General features: G+C 42.9%; 3 protein-coding genes across 3 annotated transcripts in view; 1 reads left to right on the forward strand and 2 right to left on the reverse strand.

Annotated features, from left to right (window-relative positions):
- Positions 1 to 25437, forward strand: part of LOC130298252 (zinc finger protein 850-like) — a 411906-nt gene that overhangs the window by 240096 nt on the left and 146373 nt on the right. The gene's annotated exons all lie outside the window — the stretch shown is intronic.
- Positions 11500 to 25437, reverse strand: part of LOC130298274 (zinc finger protein 268-like) — a 150956-nt gene continuing 137018 nt past the window's right edge. Inside the window, exon 9 of the mRNA XM_056551204.1 lies at positions 11500 to 12705. Within this exon, the coding sequence (XP_056407179.1) occupies positions 11738 to 12705 (968 nt within the window). The 3' untranslated portion in view covers positions 11500 to 11737. The remainder of the gene's footprint in view (positions 12706 to 25437) is intronic.
- On the reverse strand, positions 16194 to 21852 carry LOC130298265 (protein piccolo-like). Its single transcript, XM_056551196.1, has 3 exons — positions 21403 to 21852; positions 20450 to 21319; positions 16194 to 16309 (listed from the first exon to the last, which is right to left on the reverse strand). The coding sequence occupies exons 1-3, from the start codon at positions 21584 to 21586 to the stop codon at positions 16236 to 16238; spliced, it is 1128 nt and encodes a 375-aa protein (XP_056407171.1). The 5' UTR covers positions 21587 to 21852; the 3' UTR covers positions 16194 to 16235.

Raw genomic sequence — 25437 nt, forward strand, 5'->3', positions numbered from 1 at the left:
AAGCGCATGGCGCAACTGTAAATACCTGAAAAAACAGTGCCTGGGCAAAGCATAGGTGGATTGCAACTGATCAAAGGAACACAGTACATTGTCACGGTATACATGGTCTAAAGTAAGAATCCCCAGTCCCCTCCAAAAGGGTGGGTCCAGAGAGACAGTAATGTGTGGGAGGAAGGGGTTGTCCCACATAGGGAGATCCAATGGCACACCAGTATAACCATAGAGCACCTTAGCAGCATGCCACACCTTGATCGCCAGTTTATGGAGGGGTAGGTAAGCCCGCCCGCCAAGGGTGGGACTCTCCAGTAGAAGTCTCGGGGTCAAGAACAGGACAAAGCTAGTCAAGGATCGCTCCGGACCCGTTCCAACATCCTCTCCCACCCATTGCCTGAGGTATCGTAGCTGGCCCGCCAAATAGTAAAGGTAGAAGTCGGGTAATGACATACCTGCCGCTAATTTAGGGCGTTGCAAAGTAGAAAGTCAAATTTTGCGTCTATTTGGGACCCAAATAAAAGGAGACAGGAGAGAGAGAAGGGAGTCAAAAAAATATTTAGGGACAGGCCCAGAAGCGTGTTCCAACATATACAGGCACTTAGGGAGGATAATGAGTTTAATAAGATTAACACGCCCAGTAACAGATAGCGGTAACGTAGCTCAAACTCTAAATTTGGATTTGACATATGGGATCAATGAGAGGATGTTAGACGATAGGTCACTAGCTGGGTCTCTATGGATAAAGATCCCCAAGTACTTAAACTCCGTGACCACTGGAGCGCCATGCGCATTTGAGGCCTGAATAAGGAATTTGCAATAGGGGCGGACCCGGTTACCTACAGTAAAACCCTACAGCAGTGTTTCCCAAACAGGGTGCCTCCAGCTGTTGCAAGACTCCCAGCCTGCCAGCACAGTCTATGGCTGTCCGGCAATACTGGGAGTTGTGGTTTTGCAACAGCTGGAGGCTCTGTTTAGGAAACACTGCCGTATGAGACGTTTTTAGTTTTTATTGGGGGGGGGGGGGGACGGGGACGTGTAAGGGTGTATGTATATGTAGTGTTTTACTTTTTATTATTTGTTAGTGTAGTGTAGTGATTTTAAGGTACATTCACACAGGCGGGGATTCAAAGTAAGTTTTCCGCGGGGGAGTTTGAGCTGCAGCGGAAAATTTGCCGCAGCTCAAACTTGTAGAAGGAAACCTACTGTAAACCAGTCCGTGTGAATGTACCCTGTACCCTGTACATTCACATGGGGGAGGGGCACCCCAAACCTTCAGCTGTGGCAAAATGACAACTCCCAGAATGCACTGACAGACCGTACATGCTGGGAGTTGTAGTTTTCACACTGGTGGGGAACCACTGAGTAAGAAAACAGACTCTAGCTCAATGATTCCAACCAATGTGCCTCCAGATGTTGCAAAACTACAACTCCCAGCATGTACGGTCTGTCAGTGCATTCTGGGAGTTGTAGTTTTGCAACAGCTGGAGGCACACGGGTTGGAATCACTGAGTTAGGGAACAGACTCTAACTCAGTGTTTCGCAACCAGTGTGCCTACAGCTGTTGCAAAACTACAATTCCCAGCATGACCAGACAGTCAGGGATGCTGGGCATGTAGCTCTGCAATATCTGGCCCTTCAGATGTTGCAGAACTACAACTCCCAGCATGCCTGGACAGTCTGGGCATGATAGGAGTTGTAGGTATGCAACAACTGGGGAAGAACAGTTTGGAGACCGCTAAGTAGTGGTCTCCAAACTGTAGCCCTCCAGATGTTGCAAAACTACAACTCCAAGCATGACCAGACTGTCCAGGCATGCTGGGAGTTGTAGTTCTGCAAGATATGAAAGGCCAGATATTGCAGAACTACATGCCCAGCATCCCTGACTGTCTGGCCATGCTGGGAATTGTAGTTTTGCAACATCTGGAGGGCTACAGTTTAGAGACCACCGTGTGCCACTTCAGATGTTGCAAAACTACAACTCCCAGCATGCCCAGACAGTCAGTGCATGCTGAAAGTTGTAGATTTGCAACATCTGGAGGACCGCAGTTTAGAGACCACTGCACAGTGGTCTCCAAACTGTGACCCTCCAGATGTTGCAAAACTACAACTCCCAGCATGCCCAGACAGCCTTTGGCTGTGTGGGCATGCTGGGAGTTGTAGTTTTGCAGCTTTTAGAAGGCCACAGAGAAGTTCACTTACCGCGATCTTCACTGCAGCCTTCTCCACACCGTACTTTCCAGCCGCCGCTCCTCCTGCTGCCGCCGCTGCTCCGGGATGCCGACTTCGCCGGTTTGGGTAAGTCGGGCCACGCTCCCCCCTCGCCGCCCATGTTCCCCCTGCTCTGCCCCGACTTCTGATCGGTGGGCAGAGTGGGGGAAATGAACTCTAACTCAACCAATGGCAGGGGATAGGAGGGGGTGGCAACACTGCCACCTCGCTCCTATCCTTTAGGATGGTCGGCGCTGTCTCTGACAGCTCCGATCATTCTTATTTTTCGGGTGATCGGGTAACCAGTGACCCGAATGGCCCGGATCGCGGGCAAATCGCTGGTCTGAATTGACCAGCGATTTGCCGCGATCGCCGACATTGGGGGGTCTCAGGACCTCCCTAGGCATTGCCATGGGATGCCTGCTGATAGATATCAGCAGTCATCCCGGTCCGATCACCGCCCGGCGAGCTGCGGTGAACGGTAATACGGAGGGCGTATGGATACGCCCTCCATCCTTAAGTGACGGGATGCGAGGGCGTATGGATACGCCCTTCGTCCCCAAGGAGTTAAGGGATGTAGTTTCCAAAACAGTATGCCATGTGTTTTTTTTTCTTTTTGCTGTTCTGGCACCATAGGGGCTTCCTAAATGCGACATGGCCCCCAAAACCCATTTCAGCAAAATTTGCTTTCCATAAGCCAAATGTGACTCCTTCTCTTATGAGCATTGTAGTTCGCCCGCAGAGCATTTTACGTCCTAACATGGGGTATTTCCATGGGGTATTTCCATAAAAAAGATGGGGTTACAAATTTTGGGGGGCATTTTCTCCCATTACCCTTTGTAAAAATGGTAAATTTGGGGAAAAAAAATGCACTTTAGTGAAAATGTTTTTTTTTTCATTTACACATCCGACTTTAACGAAAAGTCGTCAAACACCTGTGGGGTGTTAAGGCTCACTATACTCCTTGTTACGTGCCTTGAGGGGTGTAGTTTCCAAAATGGTATGCCATGTGTTTTTTTTTTGCTGTTCTGGCACTATAGGGGCTTCCTAAATGCGACATGCCCCCGAAAAAATTCACTCTCCAAAATCCCATTGTTGCTCCTTCGCTTCTGAGCCATCTACTGCGCCCGCCAAACACTTGACATCCACAAATGAGGTATTTCCTTACTCGAGAGAAATTGGGTTACAAATTTTGGGGGGATTTTTCTCCTATTACTCCTTGAAAAAATTCACCTAAAGGGTTAACACACTTACTGAATGTCATTTTGGATACTTTGAGGGGTGCAATTTTTATAATGGGGTAATTTATGGGGTATTTCTAATATGAAGGCCCTTCAAATCCACTTCAAAACTGAACTGCTCCATGAAAAATTCAGATTTAGAAAATTTTGTGAAAAATTGGAAAATTAATGCTGAACTTTGAAGCCCTCTGATGTCTTCCAAAAGTAAAAACATGTAAACTTTATGATGTAAACATAAAGTAGACATATTGTATATGTGAATCAATATATAATTTTTTTGGCATATCCATTTTACTTATAAGCAGAGAGCTTCAAAATAAAAAAAATGCTAAATTTTCAATTTTTTTCCACAAATTTTGGAATTTTTCACAAAGAAATGATGCAAGTATCGACAAAATTGTACCACTAACATAAAGTAGAATATGTCACGAAAAAACAATATCGGATTCAGAATGAAAAGTCGGCCATGTTGTTCCAGGCGCCATGAGGCGCTATGAGCTTCAGGTGAACAAATGACGTCCAACAAGTCCTTTCCATGAACCGAGGATTATCCGCTATAGGGGGAGATTTATCATGACCTGTCCAAAGGAAAAGTCGGCCAGTTGCCCATAGCAACCAGATTGTTTGTTTTATTTTTAACAAGGCCTCTGCAAAGTTCTTCCTATAGAAGATCCAACTTCTTTATAATAAACAGATCGTTCTCACTATAACCGCGATGTGTCGTCTCTTTGTTCTTTGGTCTCTTTGCCGTCTTCTTACAGCAGTGGTCTCAAAGTGTGGCCCTCCAGATGTTTTAAAACTTCAACCACCAGCCAATCACCTGACTTATATTCCATTGAAAATCTACAGAAAAGAACTGAAGATCATGATTCATAGAAGAGGCCCACGGAACCTTCAGGATTTGAATACTATTTTGTTTTTTTTGTGTCACAGTTTAGACTATTGTTTCCCAACCAGGGTGCCTCTAGCTACTGCAAAACTATAACTCCCAGCATGCCCGGAGTTGAAGTTTAGCAACATCTGGAGGGCCACACTTTGAGACCACTGTCTTGGACGAGTATCGGGTGGAATATTCCCATCATATATATCTCAATGGGTTTTTAGTCTCAAGTCCCATGCAAGTATCTCCTCTGCGCCCTGCATCTCCTGGTGAGTGCGTCAGTCCAGCTTACAAGCCACACCCCTCCAGCATTCCCCACCACATCTAACAAAGCCACACCCACAATGTAAGCCACACCCCTTTTATTTTCTACCCTTTTTTGTGCATCAGCCCAGCTTGCAAGTCACGTTCATTCCCACAAAGCCACGCCCCCCATCTCTTCATCACAACTTAGCCCCACCTGAGGGCGGGATATGAGAACAGCATACAAGGTCAAGATACGGGGACGGGATATTAGGATGGGATATGAGCTTGCAAGTCACGCCCATTTCCACAAAGCCACACCCCCAATCTCTTCATCACAACTAAGCCCCACCTGAGGGCTGGATATGAGGTCGGGATATGGTGACGAGATATGAGGACGGGATATGAGGTCAGCATATGAGGACGGAATATGAGGACGTAATTCGAGGTCAGGATATGGATATGAGTTTGTGATATGAGGAGAGTATATTGAGACGGGATATGAGGATAAGAGCTTCCTCCTATTTTGCTTTTCCTCCCCCACAAGGATTAGGTAGGGAAAACAGGACAACACCCGGTGCTCAGCTACTGATAAATGTTAGAGGCTTCAGCCCCTCAGAGATCTGGGAACCAACCATAGAGCCACCTGGTTAATTCTTCTCCGCACTTCGGCCGAATACAACTTGTTCTTCCCTCTATAACCTAAGGAAGGACCCTGTGTAGAGTAGGAGACGCGACTAATCTAACACCTATATGATCAGAATGTCCTAGAAGCAAGAAGATAGAAGTGATTTTCTGTCTCTAATCTGGTCATGTCCTGGAATTCTTCATCACTGGAATAAGTCCCTTCTCTGTGAGGTGTTTGGGTCTCCAGTAGCAGCTCCCCATGGATTATGCCTGTTGGGTCTTCTTAATGAGGAGCAGTGAATATCACAACCATACAGGGATGTGGAATTCCTATCGCCTGACGCCTGGGACATGCAGTTCCGGATGCCGGGAAGGAGAAATTTTCAGGCCCTTAGCTCAGCTTCAGGCAAGCAGGGCCAGACCTGACAAGCGCGGCGGCGCTCAGCAGACTGTATGGAGCAGGATCCGGACTGGAGCCTGTTCCATACTCTGCAGCCCCCGACTGATTTCAGTAGCTGGGGGCCACCGCTAATAGCGAGCATGTGGCGATCGCCGTGGCTGGCTATTGCTATTAACCATTTAGATTGCCGCTGTCAAAGCTGACAGCGGCATCCAAAGGGACATGTGAATGCTCCCTGGTGGGCTAGTGGGGTGAATCGCCACCCACAGCACGATCCACTGTAAAGGTAGCCGGAGGGCTTACCTCTACTTCCCTGGTGTCTGTGGCTCTGTCATTGACAGATCCTGGCTGGACCAGGCTCTATCAGTGGATCACAGAGCACACAGATCAATAGGGTTCAGTAGAACTCTATTGATCTGTATGAGGAATCTAATGATTCCTCCTAAAAGTCTAATAAAGTGTAAAAAAAAAAAACAAGTTTTAATAAAAGTTTAAAAGACATTAACCCCTTCAAATCATCCCCCTTTTCCTACATAAAAAACATGTAAACATATTAAAAATAAACATATTTAGTATCACAGCGTGCGTAATTGTATGAGCTATTAACCTGTTCAGGACCCATGACGTATGCATACGTCTTCACACCCTGGGTCTTAAGGACCCATGACGTATGCATACGTCATGGCGTTTTCCGGTCTCTGCCGCTCGCCGGGCAGAGATCGGAACTGGATGCCTGCTGAAATCCTTCAGCAGGCATCCAGGGCAAACGCCGAGGGGGGCCATGTAGGCCCCCCATGTCGGCGATCGCCGCAAGTCGCAAGGGAAATCGCCCTTGCGATCTGCAGCGATACCGGGCTGATCGGGTCTCTGGGACCCGACCGCCCGGTAATTTCGCATGATCCCGGCTGTCGCAGACAGCCAGGACCATGCTGGAGTATCGGAGCGAGGTGGCAAGCCGGCCACCTCCTCCGATCCCCTGCGATCTGTCGGTTAGTTAACCGACCAATCGCAGGAGGGGGGGCGGTTACTTCCTCCCGTCCTGCCCGGCCCCTGAAAGTCCGGAGAGGACGGGAGGAAGACCGGAGGACGCGGCGGGGGACGGCGGAGTGCTGGGGACCGGCCCCGGTACTTACCTCGTCCCTGAAGACCCGGATCCAGACGATGAAGACGGCGGCGGCGGCGACAGGTGAGTAGATCTTCAGCCGCGGTCGGGCCCTTTACAGCAATGCACGTCGCCGTAAAGCGACATGCATTTCTGTAATAGGACCCTGTAAACTACAACTCCCAGCATGCCCAGACAGCCCTTGGCGTCTGGGCATGCTGGGAGTTGCAGTTTTGCAACATCTGGAGGTACACAGTTTGGAGACCACTGTGCCCTTCCAGATGTTGCAAAACTACACATCCTCAGCATGCCCTTACTGTCCAGGCATGCTGGGAGTTGTAGTTCTGTAACATCTGGCCCTTCAGATGTTGCAGAACTACAACTCCCAGCATGCCTGGACAGTTTTGGCATACTGGGAGTTGTAGTTTTGCAACATCTGGAAGGGCACAGATTGGGAACCACTGTATTAGTGGTCTGCAAACTGTAGTCCTCCAGATGTTGCAAAACTACAACTCCAAGCATGCTGGGAGTTGTAGTTCGGCAACATCTGGCTCTAAAGATGTTGCCGAACTACTACTCCCAGCATGCCTGAGAATGTTTGGGAGTTGTGGTTTTGCAACAGCTGGAGGCACACTGGTTGGGAAACATTGTTTCCTAACTCAGTGTTTCCCAACCCGTGTGCCTCCAGCTGTTGCAAAACCACAACTCCCAAACATTCTCAGGCATGCTGGGAGTTGTAGTTTTGCAACAGCTGGAGGTCCCCCCCCTGTGAATGTACAGGGTACATTCACATGGGCAGGGGGCTTACAGTGAGTATCGGGCTGCAAGTTTGCGATGCAGCAAATTTTGCGCGGCAGCTCAAACTCGCTGTAATCCCCCCGCCCGTGTGACTGTACCCTAAAAACACTACACTACACTAACACAAAATAAAATAAAAAGTAAAAAAAACTACATATACACATACCCCTACACAGCCCCCCTCCCTCCCCAATAAAAATGAAAAACGTCTGGTACGCCACTCTTTCCAAAATGGAGCCTCCAGCTGTTGCAAAACAACAACTCCCAGTATTGCCAGACAGCCGTTGACTGTCCAGGCATGCTGGGAGTTTTACAACAGCTGGAGGCACCCTGTTTGGGAATCACTGGCGTAGAATACCCCTATGTCCACCCCTATGCAAATCCCTAATTCAGGCCTCAAATGCACATGGCGCTCTCACTTTGGAGCCCTGTCGTATTTCAGGGCAACAGTTTAGGGCCACATATGGGGTATCGCCGTACTCGGGAGAAATTGCCTTACAAATCTTGGGGGTCTTTTTCTCCTTTCACCCCTTATGAAAAGGTGAAGTTGGGGTCTACACCAGCATGTTAGTGTAAAAAAAATTAACTTTTTACACTAACATGCTGGTGTTGCCCTATACTTTTCATTTTGACAAGAGGTAAAGGGGAAAAAAGCCCCACAAAATTTGTAACACAATTTCTCCCGACTACGGAGATACCCCATATGTGGGCACAAAGTGCTCTGGGGGCGCACAACAAGGCCCAGAAGGGAGAGTGCACCATGTACATTTGAGGTGATTTGCACAGGGGTGGCTGATTGTTACAGCGGTTTTGACAAACGCAAAAAAAACAAAACCCCACATGTGACCCCATTTCGGAAACTAGACCCCTCACGGAATGTAATGAGGGGTGCAGTGAGAATTTACCCCCCACTGGTGTCTGACGGATCTTTGGAACAATGGGCTGTGCAAATTAAAAATGTTGTACAGCCCAGTGTTCCAAAGATTTGACAGACACCAGTGGGGGGTAAATGCTCATTTTATGCCTTGTTACGTTCCTCAAGGGGTCTAGTTTCCAAAAATGGTATGCCATGTGGGGGTTATTTTGCTGTCCTGGCACCATATGGGCTTCCTAAATGCGACATGCCCCCCGAGCAAAATTTGCTCTCAAAAAGCCAAATATGACTCCTTCTCTTCTGAGCATTGTAGTTCGCCCGTAGTGCACTTCAGGTCAACTTATGGGGTACCTCCATACTCAGAAGAGATGTGGTTACAAATTTTGGGGGGTATTTTCTGCTATTAACCCTTGTAAAAATGTGAAATTTGGGGGGAAACACACATTTTAGTGATTTTTTTTTTTTTTTTTTTACGTATGCAAAAGTCGTGAAACCCCTGTGGGGTATTAAGGCTCACTTTATTTCTTGTTACGTTCCACAAGGGGTCTAGTTTCCAAAATGGTATGCCATGTGTTTTTTTTTTGCTGTCCTGGCACCATAGGGGCTTCCTAAATGCGACATGCCCCCGAGCAAAATTTGCTCTCAAAAAGCCAAATATGACTCCTTCTCTTCTGAGCATTGTAGTTCACTCATAGTACACCTCAGGTCAACTTATGGGGTACCTCCATACTCAGAAGAGATGGGGTTACAATGTTTGGGGGGTATTTTCTGCTATTAACCCTTGCAAAAATGTGAAATTTGGGGGGAAACACACATTTTAGTGAAATTTTATTTTTATTTTTTTACATATGCAAAAGTCGTGAAACCCCTGTGGGGTATTAAGGCTCACTTTATTCCTTGTTACGTACCTCAAGGGGTCTAGTTTCCAAAATGGTATGCCATGTGGGGGATTTTTGCTGTTCTGGCACCATAGGGGCTTCCTAAATGCAACATGCCTCCCAAAAACCATTTTAAAAAAACGTACTCTCCAAAATCCCCTTGTCGCTCCTTCGCTTCTGAGCCCTCTACTGCGCCCGCCGAACACTTTACATAGACATATGAGGTATGTGCTTACTCGAGAGAAATTGGGCTACAAATATAAGTATACATTTTCTCCTTTTTCCCCTTGTAAAAATTCAAAAATTGGGTCTACAAGAACATGCGAGTGTAAAAAATGGAGATTGTGAATTTTCTCCTTCACTTTGCTGTTATTCCTGTGAAACACCTAAAGGGTTAAAACACGGACTGAATGTCATTTTGAATACTCTGGGGGGTGCAGTTTTTATAATGGGGTAATTTGTGGGGTATTTCTAATATGAAGACCCTTCAAATCCACTTCAAACCTGAACTGGTCCATGAAAAATTGTGAGTTTGGAAATTTTGTGAAAAATTGGAAAATTGCTGCTGAACTTTGAAGCCCTCTGGTGTCTTCCAAAAGTAAAAACACGTAAATTTTATGATGCAAACATAAAATAGACATATTGTATATGTGAATAAAAAAAAAAAAAATATTTGGAATATCCATTTTCCTTACAAGCAGAGAGCTTCAAAGTTAAAAAAATGCAAAATTTTCAAATTTTTCATAAAATGTTGGGATTTTTCACCAAGAAAGGATGCAAGTTACCACAAAATTTTACCACTATGTTAAAGTAGAATATGTCACGAAAAAACAATCTCGGAATCAGAATGATAACTAAAAGCATCAGAGTTATTAATGTTTAAAGTGACAGTGGTCAGAATTGCAAAAAATGGCCGGGTCCTGAGGTGTAAAATGGCTGGGTCCTTAAGGGGTTAAAATATAACATTATGTATCCCAGTATCCCATACGGTAAATGACATAAATGTAAACAAAATACCAAACCACAAAATTACAATTTTTATAATATCCCAGAAAAAAAAGTTGAAATGCGATTAAAAGTCAGATCCATACCAAAATGGTACAAAAAACTGATTATTGAGCAAAAAATTTGCCCTCATACAGCCTGGTATGCGAAAAAGAAAGCTACAGGGGTCAAGAAATGGCAATTAAAAGAAATCGAAAAAAAGTTCAGAATTTTTTTTTAAATTAATAAAACATGACGGAAGCTCTACAGATCTGGTATTGGTGTAATCAGGCGACTAAAGTATCAAAACAACATGTTACCTCAACCACAAGGTGAATGGTGTAGAAAAGGAAAACACCAAATCCGCTAAATTATCTTTTACTATTTAAATTTCAGTTCCCCGATTATCTATATATCTATCTATCTATCTATATATATACACACACAAAAAGAGAAGACCTGACTCACTGACTGCTCAACGCCCAGCCTAAACCCTTGGACCTAGAAAGCTGAATTTTTTCACAGGTGTTGTATTTAAGACGTAGACGAGGAATAAGAAAGGATTTTTCGAAATTCAACCCTTAAGGGGGTGAAAGTTTGTATGGAAGTCCGTCATTTTTGAAGCTAGAAGCATGAAACTTTGTTTTTGGGCTAACAATTAGAGATAAAGAAACACGTGTTTAAACGATTTCTAATATTCCACCCCTGAAGGGGTGAAACGGGGGTTCAAAGTTTGTATGAATTAAGATTAGGTTGAATGCGCCATGCACGCGCTGCACCCAGACAGTATATAAGCAGCGGGAGAAGGCGGGCTCCCCTGTGCGCAGACTCGGTAGAAGTCCTTGAAGGATGTCGATCTTCAATTCCATGGAACAGCAGACGTAATGTTTGGTAGAATTCGGGTTGTTTGGACGCCCGTAGACTTTACCCAGAGCGGCCTCATTACTATAGGATCGTAAAAAGTAGATCTAAGTTACCCCAAATTTAACGAGAGCGAAGCCGCGGGCAAAAGCTACTATATTTATATATATATATTTGGTTCGGAGAAGGTTATTGAACAATTAAATGGTATCATTATAGTAGTTAGTTATGGTTATTATCGGGTGAGGAGGAAAGAACGAGAGGGTAAAAACAAAAATTGGCCGGACAAGTGGATCCTCAGGAGGGACAAGTAGATTTTGCTCCATTTTAGTCCCATGGACAAGCAGTTTTTTTTTATTAAATTTCCACACCCCTGACCATATATCACACTCTTCTCCTACCATGTAAACTATAGTGATGACATCGCTGGATCGGTGACTACGTCCTAAAAGAAAACTTTTATTAACAATTGGGAACAAGTTTGGAGATGCAGTATATGATATATGTATAAATGTCAGATATCCTATGTACATGGATAATATATAGATGTGTTATCTGCATCATTTATTGCTCTGAATTGGCTTCTCTCCTGTAGGAATTCTTAGATATCTAATAGGTGTTGATTTCTAAATAAAACATTTCCCACATTATGAGCATGAATATGGCTTCTCCCCTGTGTGAGTTTTCTGATGTTTAAGAAGATTTGATTGACAAGTAAAACATTTCTCACATTCTACACATACAAATGGCTTCTCTCCTGTGTGAGTTCTTTGATGTTGAATAAGACTTGTTTGATCAGTAAAACATTTCCCACATTCTGCACATGAAAAGGGCTTCACCCCTGTGTGAGTTCTTTGATGTTTAACAAGATCTGATTTCTGAGCAAAACATTTTCCACATTCTGAACAGGAAAATGGCTTCACTCCTGTGTGAGTTCTTTGATGTACAACAAGATATGATTTCTTAGTAAAACATTTCTCACATTCTACACATGAAAATGGCTTCTCTCCTGTGTGAATTCGTTCATGATTAACAAGATTTGATTGCTGAGTAAAACATTTCCCACATTCTGAACATGAAAATGGCTTCTCCCCTGTGTGAGTTCTTTGATGTTTTATAAGAGCTGATTTCTGAGTATAACATTTTTCACATTCTGAACATGAAAAGGTTTGTTCCCCTGTGTGAGTTCTTTGATGTTGAACAAGGTGTGATTTCCGATTAAAACTTTTTTCACATTCTGAACATGAAAATGGCTTCTCTCCTGTGTGAGTTCTTTGATGTACAAAAAGATATGATTTCTTAATAAAACATTTATCACATTCTACACATGAAAATGGCTTCTCCCCTGTGTGAGCTCTTTGATGTTTTATAAGATCTGATTTCTGAGTACAACATTTTCCACATTCTGAACATGAAAATGTTTTCTCCCCTGTGTGAGTTCTTTGATGTTGAACAAGATGTGATTTCCGATTAAAACATTTTTCACATTCTGAACATGAAAATGGCTTCTCTCCTGTGTGAGTTCTTTGATGTACAACAAGAACTGATTTAAATGTAAAACATTTCCCACATTCTGAGCATGAAAATGGTTTCTTTCCTGTATGAGCTCGTTGATGTCCAACACCCCTTCTGTGACCTTTATTTTGCAGAACATCCTGTGATGACTGAGAAGACAGGACCTGTATATAAGGATGAGATGACAGATCTTGGCTGTGAAGGGCTGAGGGTGTATCTGGGATAATGGAATGTTCTTCATATGTATCTTGTGTGATATCATCATCTGCTTTATAATCTGAAGATATAAGATTCTCCTCTGATCTCCAGGTACAATTATCTGCCAAGAATAAAACAGATTTTATCAGTATTAACCCTTTAACCCCTTAAGGACTCAGCCCATTTGGACCTTAAGGACTCAGACAATTTTATTTTTATGCTTTCGTTTTTTCCTCCTCCCCTTCAAAAAATCATAACTCTTTTATATTTTCATCCACAGACTAGTATGAGGGCTTGTTTTTTGCGGGACCAGTTGTCCGTTGTAATGCCATCACTCGCTTTACCATAAAATGTATGGCGCAACCCAAAAAATACTATTTGTGTGGGGAAATTTAAAAGAAAACCGCAGTTTTGCTAATTTTGGAAGGTTTTGTTTTCACGCCGTACAATTTATGTTAAAAATGACGTGTTCTTTATTCTTTGGGTCAATACGATTAAAATGATACCCATGATTATATACTTTTCTATTACTGTTGCGCTTAAAAAAATTAAAATCGCAAACTTTTTAACCAAATTAGTACGTTTAAAATCCCCATTTTGAAGACCTATAACTTTTTCATTTTTCCGTATAAGCGGGGGTATGAGGGCTCATTTTTTGCGCCATGATCTGTACTTTTTATTGATACCATATTTGCTTATATAAAAATGTTATTACATTTTTTATTAATTGTTTTTGGAATAAAATGTTATAAAAAAGCAGGTATTTTGGACTTTTTTTTTTTTTATGTTCATGCCGTTCCCCGTACGGGATCATTTACATTTTATTTTAATAGTACGGATATTTACGCACGCGGCGATACCAAATATGTATATAATTTTTTTTTACACTTTTTGGGGGTAAAATAGGGAAAATGGGACAATTTACGTTTTTATTGGGGGAGGGGGTTTTCAAATTTTTTATACTTTATTTTTTTTACTTTTATTTTTACACTCTTATAGTCCCCATAGGGGACTATTTATAGCAACCATTCGATTGCTAATCCTGTTCAGTGCTCTGTATAGGACATAGCACTGATCAGTGTTATCGGTCATCTTCTGCTCTGGTCTGAAGGAAGGCAGATCAGAGCAGAAGACTCCCGAAAGACAGCGGAGCCAGGTGAGGGGACCTCCGTCTGCCGTGTAGGATGATCGGATCGCCGCGGCAGCGCTGCGGGCGATCCGATCATCCTGTTAAGTGATCACGATGCTGCAGATGCTGTGATCTGTCTTGATCACGGCATCTGAGGGGTTAATGGCGGACATCCGCTGGATCGCGGGTGTCTGCTATTACCGGCGGGTCCCTGGCTGCGATCCACAGCCGGGACCTGCCGCGCATGATGCCGGCATCGCTCTGATGCCCGGGGTTATGCTCAGGACGTAAATGTACGTCCTGGTGCGTTAAGTACCGCATCACCAGGACGTACATTTACGTCCTGCATCGTTAAGGGGTTAATAACACAGGAAATTTTAAATTTTGAATTTTCTTTTTTCCTCCTCTCCTAAGAGCCATAACTCTTATTTTCCCATGTACAGAGCCGTTTGGGAGCTTGTTTTTGTAGGACCGATCTTGCATTGTAATGACACCCTACATTAACTGTGTGGTAAAATTATTCATCAGCTCAGTACGATCACAATGATATATTTCATTACACTTTAGTCCTAACAACAATTACAACAATTTTTTTAATTACAACTTTACATTTTTACACCAAAAAAATTTACATTTTTATTATTCGAGGGGGTTTATTTACATTTTTAGTCCTCGTATGGGACTTGTATAAGCAATCATTCTATTGCTCATACAGATGAATGCAGTAAATGTGCACTGTATTGATTCATTACATCTGCGCTCTATTGATAGGAGTTTCAAATGTTTTTTCCTTTTTTTTAATATATGATGTGAGCAAAATCGGCATTTTTGGCATTTGGCTTCTTTTTTTAAGATTAGGCTGTTGACTCTAGGGCATCAAAACATTATATTTTAATAGTTTGGACAATTCCTTATTTGGGAATACCACATATGTTTATTATTATTATTATTATTTTTGTAAAATGGAAATAGAAGGGTGATATTACTTTTTATTAGGGGAGGGGCTTTTACACAATAGTAAATAAATTTTTTGTTTTTTATTCCCCTTAGAGGACTTTTATACATAATCCTTAGGTTGTATTCACTGTAGAATATTATACCTATTACACAGCATTATACAGCAACAAGACTTTCCTCCGCTGCTCCCCCGATGCCTCCAGTATCCCGCTCCCACCCTCCGCAGTGTCCTTATTCCTCCTTCTTGTGGTTAATCCACCAAACTAAAGCTCAGCTAATCGTCGCCCTCAGTGATGTCCGACCTTGGCCGGTGGTCAGATGAGCAGCAGTGTGATGGATTCAGTCACCAGGGGAAGAGGGGCAAATCCAATAAACCTACAGGTGGTGATGGGTCTGCAGAAATAGTTGTCTGAGCAGCAGTGCTGTGGAGTCGGTATAGAGGAGTCAGAGTCGGACGAAATTTTGGGTACCTGGAGTCAGAGTCGGCAAACAATGCACCTACTACTAACTATGAAAGAGGATCCGGCAGAGGCAATTCTCTTCCTTAGAACTCTACATTGAATTGATTTGCATTTAAAGGGGTACTCCGCCCCAGACATCTTATCTCCTATCCAAAGGATAGGGGATAAGATGTCAGATCGCCGGGGTCCCGCTGCTGGGGACCCCGGGGATCGCTGCTGCAGCACCGCGCTATCATTACTGCGCACAGCAAGATCACTCTGCACGTAATGACGGGCAATACAGGGGCCAGAGCATCATTACGTCACAGCTCCGCCCCTCGTGACATCACGGCCCGCCCCGTCAATACAAGTCTATGGGGAGGGGGCGTGGTGGTTGTCACGCCCCCTGCCATAGACTTGCATTAAGGGGACGGGCCGTGATGTCATGAGGGGCGGAGCCATGACGTAATGATGCTCCGGCCCCTGTATCGCCCGTCATTACGCACAGAGCGAACTCGCTGTGCACAGTAATGATGGCGGGGTGCCGCAGCAGCGATCCCCGGGGTCCCCAGCAGCGGGACCCCGGCAATCTGACATCTTATCCCCTATCCTTTGGATAGGGGATAAGATGCCAGGGGCGGAGTACCCCTTTAAGCCTATAACTACATTTCAAGATTAATATAAACCATTTCTAGGTTTTACAGATCTTGTTTTTGGTTCATATAGAGAAGATTTTTGTTTTTGTTCTAAAACAACCAAATAATGAGGTTTGTATTTTTGAACTGGTAAAGTTCCTGTTCCTGATGTTTATGCCGACTGCTACTATCCAGCCACTTGATTAATTACATTAATAAAAAAAATAAAAACTTTGTTGTTTTCATTGTGTTTGTCTTTTGCTTAAACTGTTCAATACAGTAGACTGTTGGCTTCCCAGCCAGGAGTCCTGTGGTAATGACATGTCTGTCGCCTTTCTTTCCTTCCTGGAGTGTAGATGGTTGGTGGTTGAGACACAAGAAGCTCAACAGGAGGCAGACAGAACTGTAGCATATTAAATAGCCAGGGCCCAGCAGGGAAATGTGTTGCTGCTTGTTAATAATGCGGAGGAAGAGAGAGAACCCATCCTTCAAAGACTCCTTCTTTTATCTGGTACATGTCTCCATGTTGTGTATTGTGTTATCTGGTATATATGTCTCCATGTTGTATATTGTGTTATCTGGTATATGTCTCCATGTTGTGTATTGTGTTATCTGGTATATGTCTCCATGTTGTATATTGTGTTATCTGGTATATGTCTCCATGTTGTGTATTGTGTTATCTGGTATATGTCTCCATGTTGTGTATTGTGTTATCTGGTATATGTCTCCATGTTGTGTATTGTGTTATCTGGTATATGTCTCCATGTTGTGTATAGTGTTATCTGGTATATGTCTCCATGTTGTGTATTGTGTTATCTGGTATATGTCTCCATGTTGTGTATAGTGTTATCTGGTATATGTCTCCATGTTGTGTATCGTGTTATCTGGTATATGTCTCCATGTTGTGTATTGTGTTATCTGGTATATGTCTCCATGTTGTGTATTATGTTATCTGGTATATGTCTCCATGTTGTGTATTGTGTTATCTGGTATATGTCTCCATGTTGTGTATAGTGTTATCTGGTATATATCTCCATGTTGTGTATTGTGTTATCTGGTATATGGCTCCATGTTGTGTATTGTGTTATCTGGTATATATGTCTCCATGTTGTATATTGTGTTATCTGGTATATGTCTCCATGTTGTGTATTGTGTTATCTGGGATATGGCTCCATGTTGTGTATTGTGTTATCTGGTATATATGTCTCCATGTTGTATATTGTGTTATCTGGTATATGTCTCCATGTTGTGTATTGTGTTATCTGGTATATATCTCCGTGTTGTGTATTGTGTTATCTGGTATATGTCTCCATGTTGTGTATTATGTTATCTGGTATATATGTCTCCATGTTGTGTATAGTGTTATCTGGTATATATCTCCATGTTGTGTATTGTGTTATCTGGTATATGGCTCCATGTTGTGTATTGTGTTATCTGGTATATATGTCTCCATGTTGTATATTGTGTTATCTGGTATATGTCTCCATGTTGTGTATTGTGTTATCTGGGATATGTCTCCATGTTGTGTATTGTGTTATCTGGTATATATCTCCGTGTTGTGTATTGTGTTATCTGGTATATGTCTCCATGTTGTGTATTGTGTTATCTGGTATATGTCTCCATGTTGTATATTGTGTTATCTGGTATATGTCTCCATGTTGTGTATTGTATTATCTGGTATATGTCTCCATGTTGTGTATTGTGTTATCTGGTACATGTCTCCATGTTGTGTATTGTGTTATCTGGTACATGTCTCCATGTTGTGTATTGTGTTATCTGGTATATGTCTCCATGTTGTGTATTGTGTTATCTGGTATATGTCTCCATGTTGTGTATTGTGTTATCTGGTATATATGTCTCCATGTTGTGTATTGTGTTATCTGGTATATGTCTCCATGTTGTGTATTGTGTTATCTGGTATATGGCTCCATGTTGTGTATTGTGTTATCTGGTATATGTCTCCATGTTGTGTATTGTGTTATCTGGTATATGTCTCCATGTTGTGTATTGTGTTGTCTGGTATATGTCTCCATGTTGTGTATTGTGTTATCTGGTATATGTCTCCATGTTGTGTATTGTGTTATCTGGTATATGTCTCCATGTTGTGTATTGTGTTATCTGGTATATGTCTCCGTGTTGTGTATTGTGTTATCTGGTATATATCTCCATGTTGTGTATTGTGTTATCTGGTATATATCTCCATGTTGTGTATTGTGTTATCTGGTATATGTCTCCATGTTGTGTATTGTGTTATCTGGTATATGTCTCCATGTTGTGTATTGTGTTATCTGGTATATGTCTCCGTGTTGTGTATTGTGTTATCTGGTATATGTCTCCATGTTGTGTACTGTGTTATCTGGTATATGTCTCCATGTTATGTATCGTGTTATCTGGTATATCTCTCCATGTTGTGTATTGTGTTATCTGTTATATGTCTCCATGTTGTGTATTGTGTTATCTGGTATATGTCTCCATGTTGTGTATTGTGTTATCTGGTACATGTCTCCATGTTGTGTATTGTGTTATCTGGTATATGTCTCCATGTTGTGTATTGTGTTATCTGGTATATGTCTCCATGTTGTGTATTGTGTTATCTGGTATATATCTCCATGTTGTGTATTGTGTTATCTGGTATATGTCTCCATGTTGTGTATCGTGTTATCTGGTATATGTCTCCATGTTGTGTATTGTGTTATCTGGTATATATCTCCATGTTGTGTATTGTGTTATCTGGTATATATGTCTCCATGTTGTGTATTGTGTTATCTGGGTATATGTCTCCGTGTTGTGTATTGTGTTATCTGGTATATGTCTCCGTGTTGTGTATTGTGTTATCTGGTATATGTCTCCATGTTGTGTATTGTGTTATCTGGTATATGTCTCCATGTTGTGTATTGTGTTATCTGGTATATGTCTCCATGTTGTGTATTGTGTTATCTGGTATATGTCTCCATGTTGTGTATTGTGCTATCTGGTATATGTCTCGATGTTGTGTATTGTGTTATCTGGTATATATGTCTCCATGTTGTGTATTGTGTTATCTGGTATATGTCTCCATGTTGTGTATTGTGTTATCTGGTATATGTCTCCATGTTGTGTATTGTGTTATCTGGTATATGTCTCCATGTTGTGTATTGTGTTATCTGGTATATGTCTCCATGTTGTGTATTGTATTATCTGGTATATGTCTCCATGTTGTGTATTGTGTTATCTGGTATATGTCTCCATGTTGTGTATTGTGTTATCTGGTATATGTCTCCATGTTGTGTATTGTGTTATCTGGTATATGTCTCCATGTTGTGTATTGTGTTATCTGGTATATGTCTCCATGTTGTGTATTGTGTTATCTGGTACATGTCTCCATGTTGTGTATTGTGTTATCTGGTATATGTCTCCATGTTGTGTATAGTGTTATCTGATATATGTCTCCATGTTGTGTATTCTGTTATCTGGTATATGTCTCCATGTTGTGTATTGTGTTATCTGGTATATGTCTCCATGTTGTGTATTGTGTTATCTGGTATATGTCTCCATGTTGTGTATTGTGTTGTCTGGTATAACCCTTTCAAATTTGCCACCAATTCTACTTTGTAATGACATCAATCATTTTACCCAAAAAAATAAAAATATTTGTGGTACTAAATTGGGGGATTTTTTTTTACACATGTACAGCCCCCATAAGGGACTATAACATGCATTACATTGATAGCCCACACTGATCAATGTTATGCCATATCATAGCAATGATCAGTGTTTTCGGCTCTCGACTGCTCCTGCTTGGATCTCAGGCACGGAGCAGTGAATTGGCGATCGGACAATGAGAAGGCAGGTAGGGATCCTCCTCGTGTCCTAACAGCTGATGGCGGTGGTCACTGCGGTGGTCCCGATCATCCCGACTGAGCTGCCGGGAATGCTGCCGCTTCTAAAGGGTTAATACCAGGCATCACCACAATCGGTGATGTCCAGAATTAGCCACAGGTCCCAGCTATCGTTAGCCGCCCGGACCAACCTGATATGACGCCGGGTTACCACGTGACCCCACATTCTATTGCTGGAGCGGGCACAGGGCGCACAAGGGTATTATGGTGGAACACGATTTTTATTCAAATCTATTGGTGCCAGAAAGTTATACAGAATTGTAAATTACTTCTATTTAAAAATCTTAATCCTCCCTGTACTTATCAGCTGCTGTCTACTAGAGGAAGGAAATTTCTCCTGCTCTGGACAGTTCTAGTCACGGATAGAGGTGTCAGTAGAGAGCACTGTGGTCAGATTGAAAAGATCTACACAACTTTCTGTGGAGAATACAGCAGCTGATAAGTACTGGAGTGATTAAGATTTTTAAATAGAAGTAAACTTTCTGGCAAAAAAATAAAAATAAATATTCCATCAGAGTACCCCTTTAAAAAATTCCATAAAAATTATTACAATCAGTGACTAAGCAGAATCTGAGACTGTTCTCTGTATTTAGTGGTTAATTCTCACCTGGGCAGTTACCTATAGGAATGTCAATGTCCTCCTTATACTGCTCATCACTGCTCACATCTGTCTCTTCTTCTTCCTTTATGTCTGTAGCATTATTGTACATCAGATCTTTCCCTGTCGGAATGTCCTCCTTATACTGCTCATCACCGCTCACATCTGTCTCTTCTTCTTCCCTTATGTCTGTAGCATTATTGTACATCAGATCTTTCCCTGTAGGAATGTCCTCCTTATACTGCTCAAAACTGCTCACATCTGTCTCTTCTTCTTCCTTTATGTCTGTAGCATTAAAATACATCAGATCTTTCCCTGCATGAATGTCCTCCTTATACTGCTCATCACCGCTCACATCTGTCTCTTCTTTTTCCTTCATGTCTGTAGCATTAATATACATCAGATCTTTTCCTGTCGGAATGTTCTCCTTATACTGCTCATCACTGCTTACATCTGTCTCTTGTTCTTCCTTTATGTCCGTAGCTTTAATATAGGTCAGATCTTTCCCTGTAGGAATGTCCTCCTTATACAGCTCATCACTGCTCACATCTGTCACTTCTTCATCCTTTATGTCTGTAGCATTAATATAGATCAGATCTTTCCCTGTAGGAATGTCCTCCTTATGCTGCTCATTACCGCTTACTTCTGTCTCTTCTTCTTCTTCCTTTATGTCTGTAGCATTAATATAGATCAGATCTTTCCCTGTAGGAATGTCCTCCTTATACTGCTCATTACCGCTTACTTCTGTCTCTTCTTCTTCTTCCTTTATGTCCGTAGCTTTAATATAGGTCAGATCTTTCCCTGTAGTAATGACCTCCATATTCTGCTCATTTAGAGGACAGGGACACCTCTCTGGTGCTGTTCTCTTACTGGATCTGACTGTAGGGAACACATACAGAGACTGAATTCATTCTTTACATACAAATAATGAGAGGACGTGTGTATATAGTCATGTCTATTACCTGGTGATGTGAGGGGCTGCTGATCCTCCATCATGACCTGATCCTTGTACTGATCCTTGTGTCCTTCTACATACTCCCACTCCTCCATGGAGAAATAGACCGCCACGTCCTGACACCTTATAGGAACCTGTATTGTGAATAAACATTTAATTCTATACAATTCCAGGATGTTATATGGAGACATTTGAGGGGATATTCCTGCACATGATTTATCTTCTTGCTCTCGGATGATGAGGTGAATACTTGTCGGGGCAGATCCTCTATATTATGGTCACATGTCCCCAACTGACCGCAAGTCTGATGATCCAGCTGTCAGTTCAGGTCATTATACCCAAAGCGCCCGTCCCATGGAGTGTAAGGAGTTAAGTGATATTTCATAGTATCACTGCTCCCCTCCCCCGGGACTATATAGATGGCTGCTTACTGTCTGGCCCCTAAGGATAGAATTGGTAGTGCTGTGCGCCACTTAACCCTAGCTAGACTGGTTGATCTTATCCCAGCGAGTAGAAGGGACAATAAGCAGCTATCTGTATAGTGTGTGGCCCCAGAAAAGTTAAGTGGCAATGCATCACCACCATTTAACTCCTTCATGGCTGACTGGGCAGGAGGTATATAATGTATAGCCATGGGCCCAGCTCCGGAGCAGGAGACGCATCATATCTGGCATACCTTCTGCTCTTGTGCAGGAAACCCCTTTCAGAGCAGGGACTCCTGTCATTAAAGTGATAAGATTTGGAGGGGAGGGGGAGGCCGCTGCCAGTCTATGAAGCACAGTCAGGAGTTCAGCACGATTCATAGCCCCTAGGTCCTACCTGCTATCAGCTTCTGGGACTCATTGCTAATGCCGGACATCACCAATGCCAAAAATCTATTTCCGGTAGCTCAGTGGAGCTGATAAGGACACCCACAGTGAAATAGCGGGGTCCTGGTCAGCTGAGAGAACGGGTGGAGGTCCCTAACCTCGCTCCACGCTGTCTGAACGACGCTCCAATCCTGCAGGCAGCCTCAGCATCACAGCATTGATCAGTGTATGTAATCTATAGATTCCATGTAATAGTCTACTACAGGGACTAAAAAACTGGGAATAAAGGTAAAAAGAACATTAACTTAATGTGAATAAGCCCCTCCCCTAATAAACGATTAATCTTCCCCATTTACCAATTTATTTTAAAATAAAATAATGTAAACAAAAATAAACCTAAACTTATGTGTAACCGCACGGTCAATGGAGTAAACGTAAAAAAAATACAACTTCATGGTCCAAAAAAAATTCTTTAAAAGTGATCAAAAAGTCTCATCAAAACTAAAGTGGTTCCGATAAAAATTACAGATCACAGCGCAAAAGATGACTTTCATACATCCCTGTATACGGAATAATAAGAGAGTTATAGGGGACAAGGTAGGACAATCTGATACACTCATTTTTGTTCAAAAAGTTAGAATTGTTTTATATTTTAAAGTGTTAAAATAAAACATACAGAATAAAGAGAATTATTACCATAAAGTGCACTGTGTCGAAATAGAAGACCCCAAATTTAAAAAAATAAAATTTTTCTATTTCACCCCACAAATAAAAAAATGTTTGACCCTTGTTGTAGATTTTGCAGTAAAATAAGTGATGTCATTACAAAGTACAAACCGGTGATGAAAAAAAAAAAACAACAAGAACAAGAAGCCTCATATGGGTCTGTAAAGAGGGAATTACAATCATTATGTCTATTAGAAGGCGAGGAGGAAAACATTAAAATGAGAAATCGCTGTGTCCTTCAGGGGTTAAAACTCAAAACTGCCGGGTCCATTGGAAACAACCGTCTTTGTCCTTACAAAGGGTGGTGGATCGGGTTAATGTTATTATGTTGGCGGAGAAGCTCAATGCTATTACAGAGGATGCGGTGGATAGGTTGGAGTCTGTATGGTTCCCGGGGATCTCTTCCTCCCCGGACGTCAGATTTCCATTCTCACTGTATTAGCCTCCCTGGCTCACCCCCTGCTGTTTTCCTATGTGCCCTTATACCTGATGTCTTGGCATACCCATGTTCACTTGTTTATGTTCCTTCATTACTATTACATTGATAAGGCCTGAGCTGCGTCCCGGGAAATCTAAAGCTTTGTTTAGTTATCTCGAACCACAATAAACTTGGTTTTGTTTGTTGCTAAAACTGCCGGTTCCTGAAGGGGTTAATAGTACAAACAACATCTAAAACACCTCATGTGACCGCACACATACCTCCACCTGCAGAGCTGTACAGGAGCCGTGTACTTACAGGACCTGCGATGATGTCACCGTCATGTGATCAGTCACATGGAGGAGGAGTCACATGATCAGGGGCTGCTTCTCTAGGCTCATTTGCTCAGTGTATGCAGGACTCTGCTGTCACATGACCATTGTCACAGGTCCTCAATCACAATCTCTTCTATTCTGCACTGCTGAGCTCCGCCCACTCCTGTCACATGATTCTCCCTACAGGTCCTTAAGCCACAGTCACATCTCTGCTGCTAGACTTTACCCCCAAATGTACTGGTCACATGATTATGACATCATCACAGGTCCTACACCTCCAGCATGTAGCAGATACAGAGCAGGTCCTGGTGGGGCAGTCACTGCTGTTGTGTGAGGAGATCTCTCAGAGCAGCAGCCCCTGATCACGTGACTCCTCCTCCTCCATGTGACTGATCACATGACGGTGACATCATCGCAGGTCCTGTAAGCACACGGCTCCTCTACAGATACAGGTATGTGTGTGCGGTCACCATCAGATCAGGATTATTGGGGATGTTTATTATTAACCCCTTAAGGACACAGTGTATATTTACATTCTCCGCCCCATATGGGACTTTGAGGTGAACTCAGGAGCTATAAGCAGCCAGGACTCACCACTAATGACGCTCATCACCATTAACCCTTTAGATTCCATGATCAAAGTCGATTGCAGGATCTAAAATGAGTAAAATGCAGTTGTTGGGGGGCGGAGTCTAGATCAGCTGAGATGACGGCCGGAGGGCCCCTTACCATGCTCTGTGCTCAGATCGGTGCTCTAAGTATACAGACACCTCCGCAGCCTGTATAAGCCGAGCACCGATAACACTGATCACTATGGCAGAGCGTTATTCAGGGTTTGTAATAGAAGCCCCTCCCCTAATAAGTTTATATCCCATTTTTGTAATAAAATAATGTAGGTGGGCGTGGCTTAGACATGGCGCTGTGCGGTTGTTTCTCTAGGGAGCGCCGTGCCGACCAGCGGTTGTTTCCCTGATTTCCTGCCTATACTGCCCCCTAGGGGATGTCTGGATGGTGAAGGTATCAGGTCACTTACCCGCCCATCCTGTCACCTGGTCAGTCTCTTTTCTCCGGGTATCAGCCACTTCTTCCATACTGGACTATGTAAGCATCAGGTTTTTTAAGTTTCTCCCGCACCCCTATTATTACTTAAGACAGTGTTTCCAAACCAGCGTGCCTCCAGCTGTTGTGAAACTACAACTCCCAGCATGCCCTGACAGCCAAATGCTGTAACAGCTGGAGGCACCCTGCTTGGGAAACACTGACTCCGGTGGTGGCCCAGACCCTGCGTGTGTAACGGTATATGATGCTCGGCCTCTGCTGCAGGTAATAGCAGGTTCTTCCGGGGGGACATATCACAATTCACATAAAATCCTGATGTAATTGTGATGTATATTGTGCCCCCTAGTGGACACATTTCACTATTCTTCATTGGACAATGTCATATTGAATCCCTCTATTCTTCTCCCTGCTCTGATGAAGACGTTCTGAATACACCGCAGCCTCAGAGATTAGGAGAAATGGATTCACAACGTCTTCAGCAGAGCAGGGAGAGCGACCTCAGAAGACCTGGAGGACCAGAGCGCCACCACTGGACGGGAGAGCGGAGTGCGCTCTAGTCTCTTATTTTACAGCCGTCGGACAATGGATTTTGTTTTATAGAGAAATCTGAAAACTCCTATAATGTCTCCTCAGATGTTTCCCCAGATTATCTCCAGGAAATGGATTTTATTTCTCCATAGAATCTGGTGCGGTTT

This window comes from Hyla sarda, assembly GCF_029499605.1.
Source record: "Hyla sarda isolate aHylSar1 chromosome 1 unlocalized genomic scaffold, aHylSar1.hap1 SUPER_1_unloc_7, whole genome shotgun sequence".
Taxonomy (NCBI): domain Eukaryota; kingdom Metazoa; phylum Chordata; class Amphibia; order Anura; family Hylidae; genus Hyla; species Hyla sarda.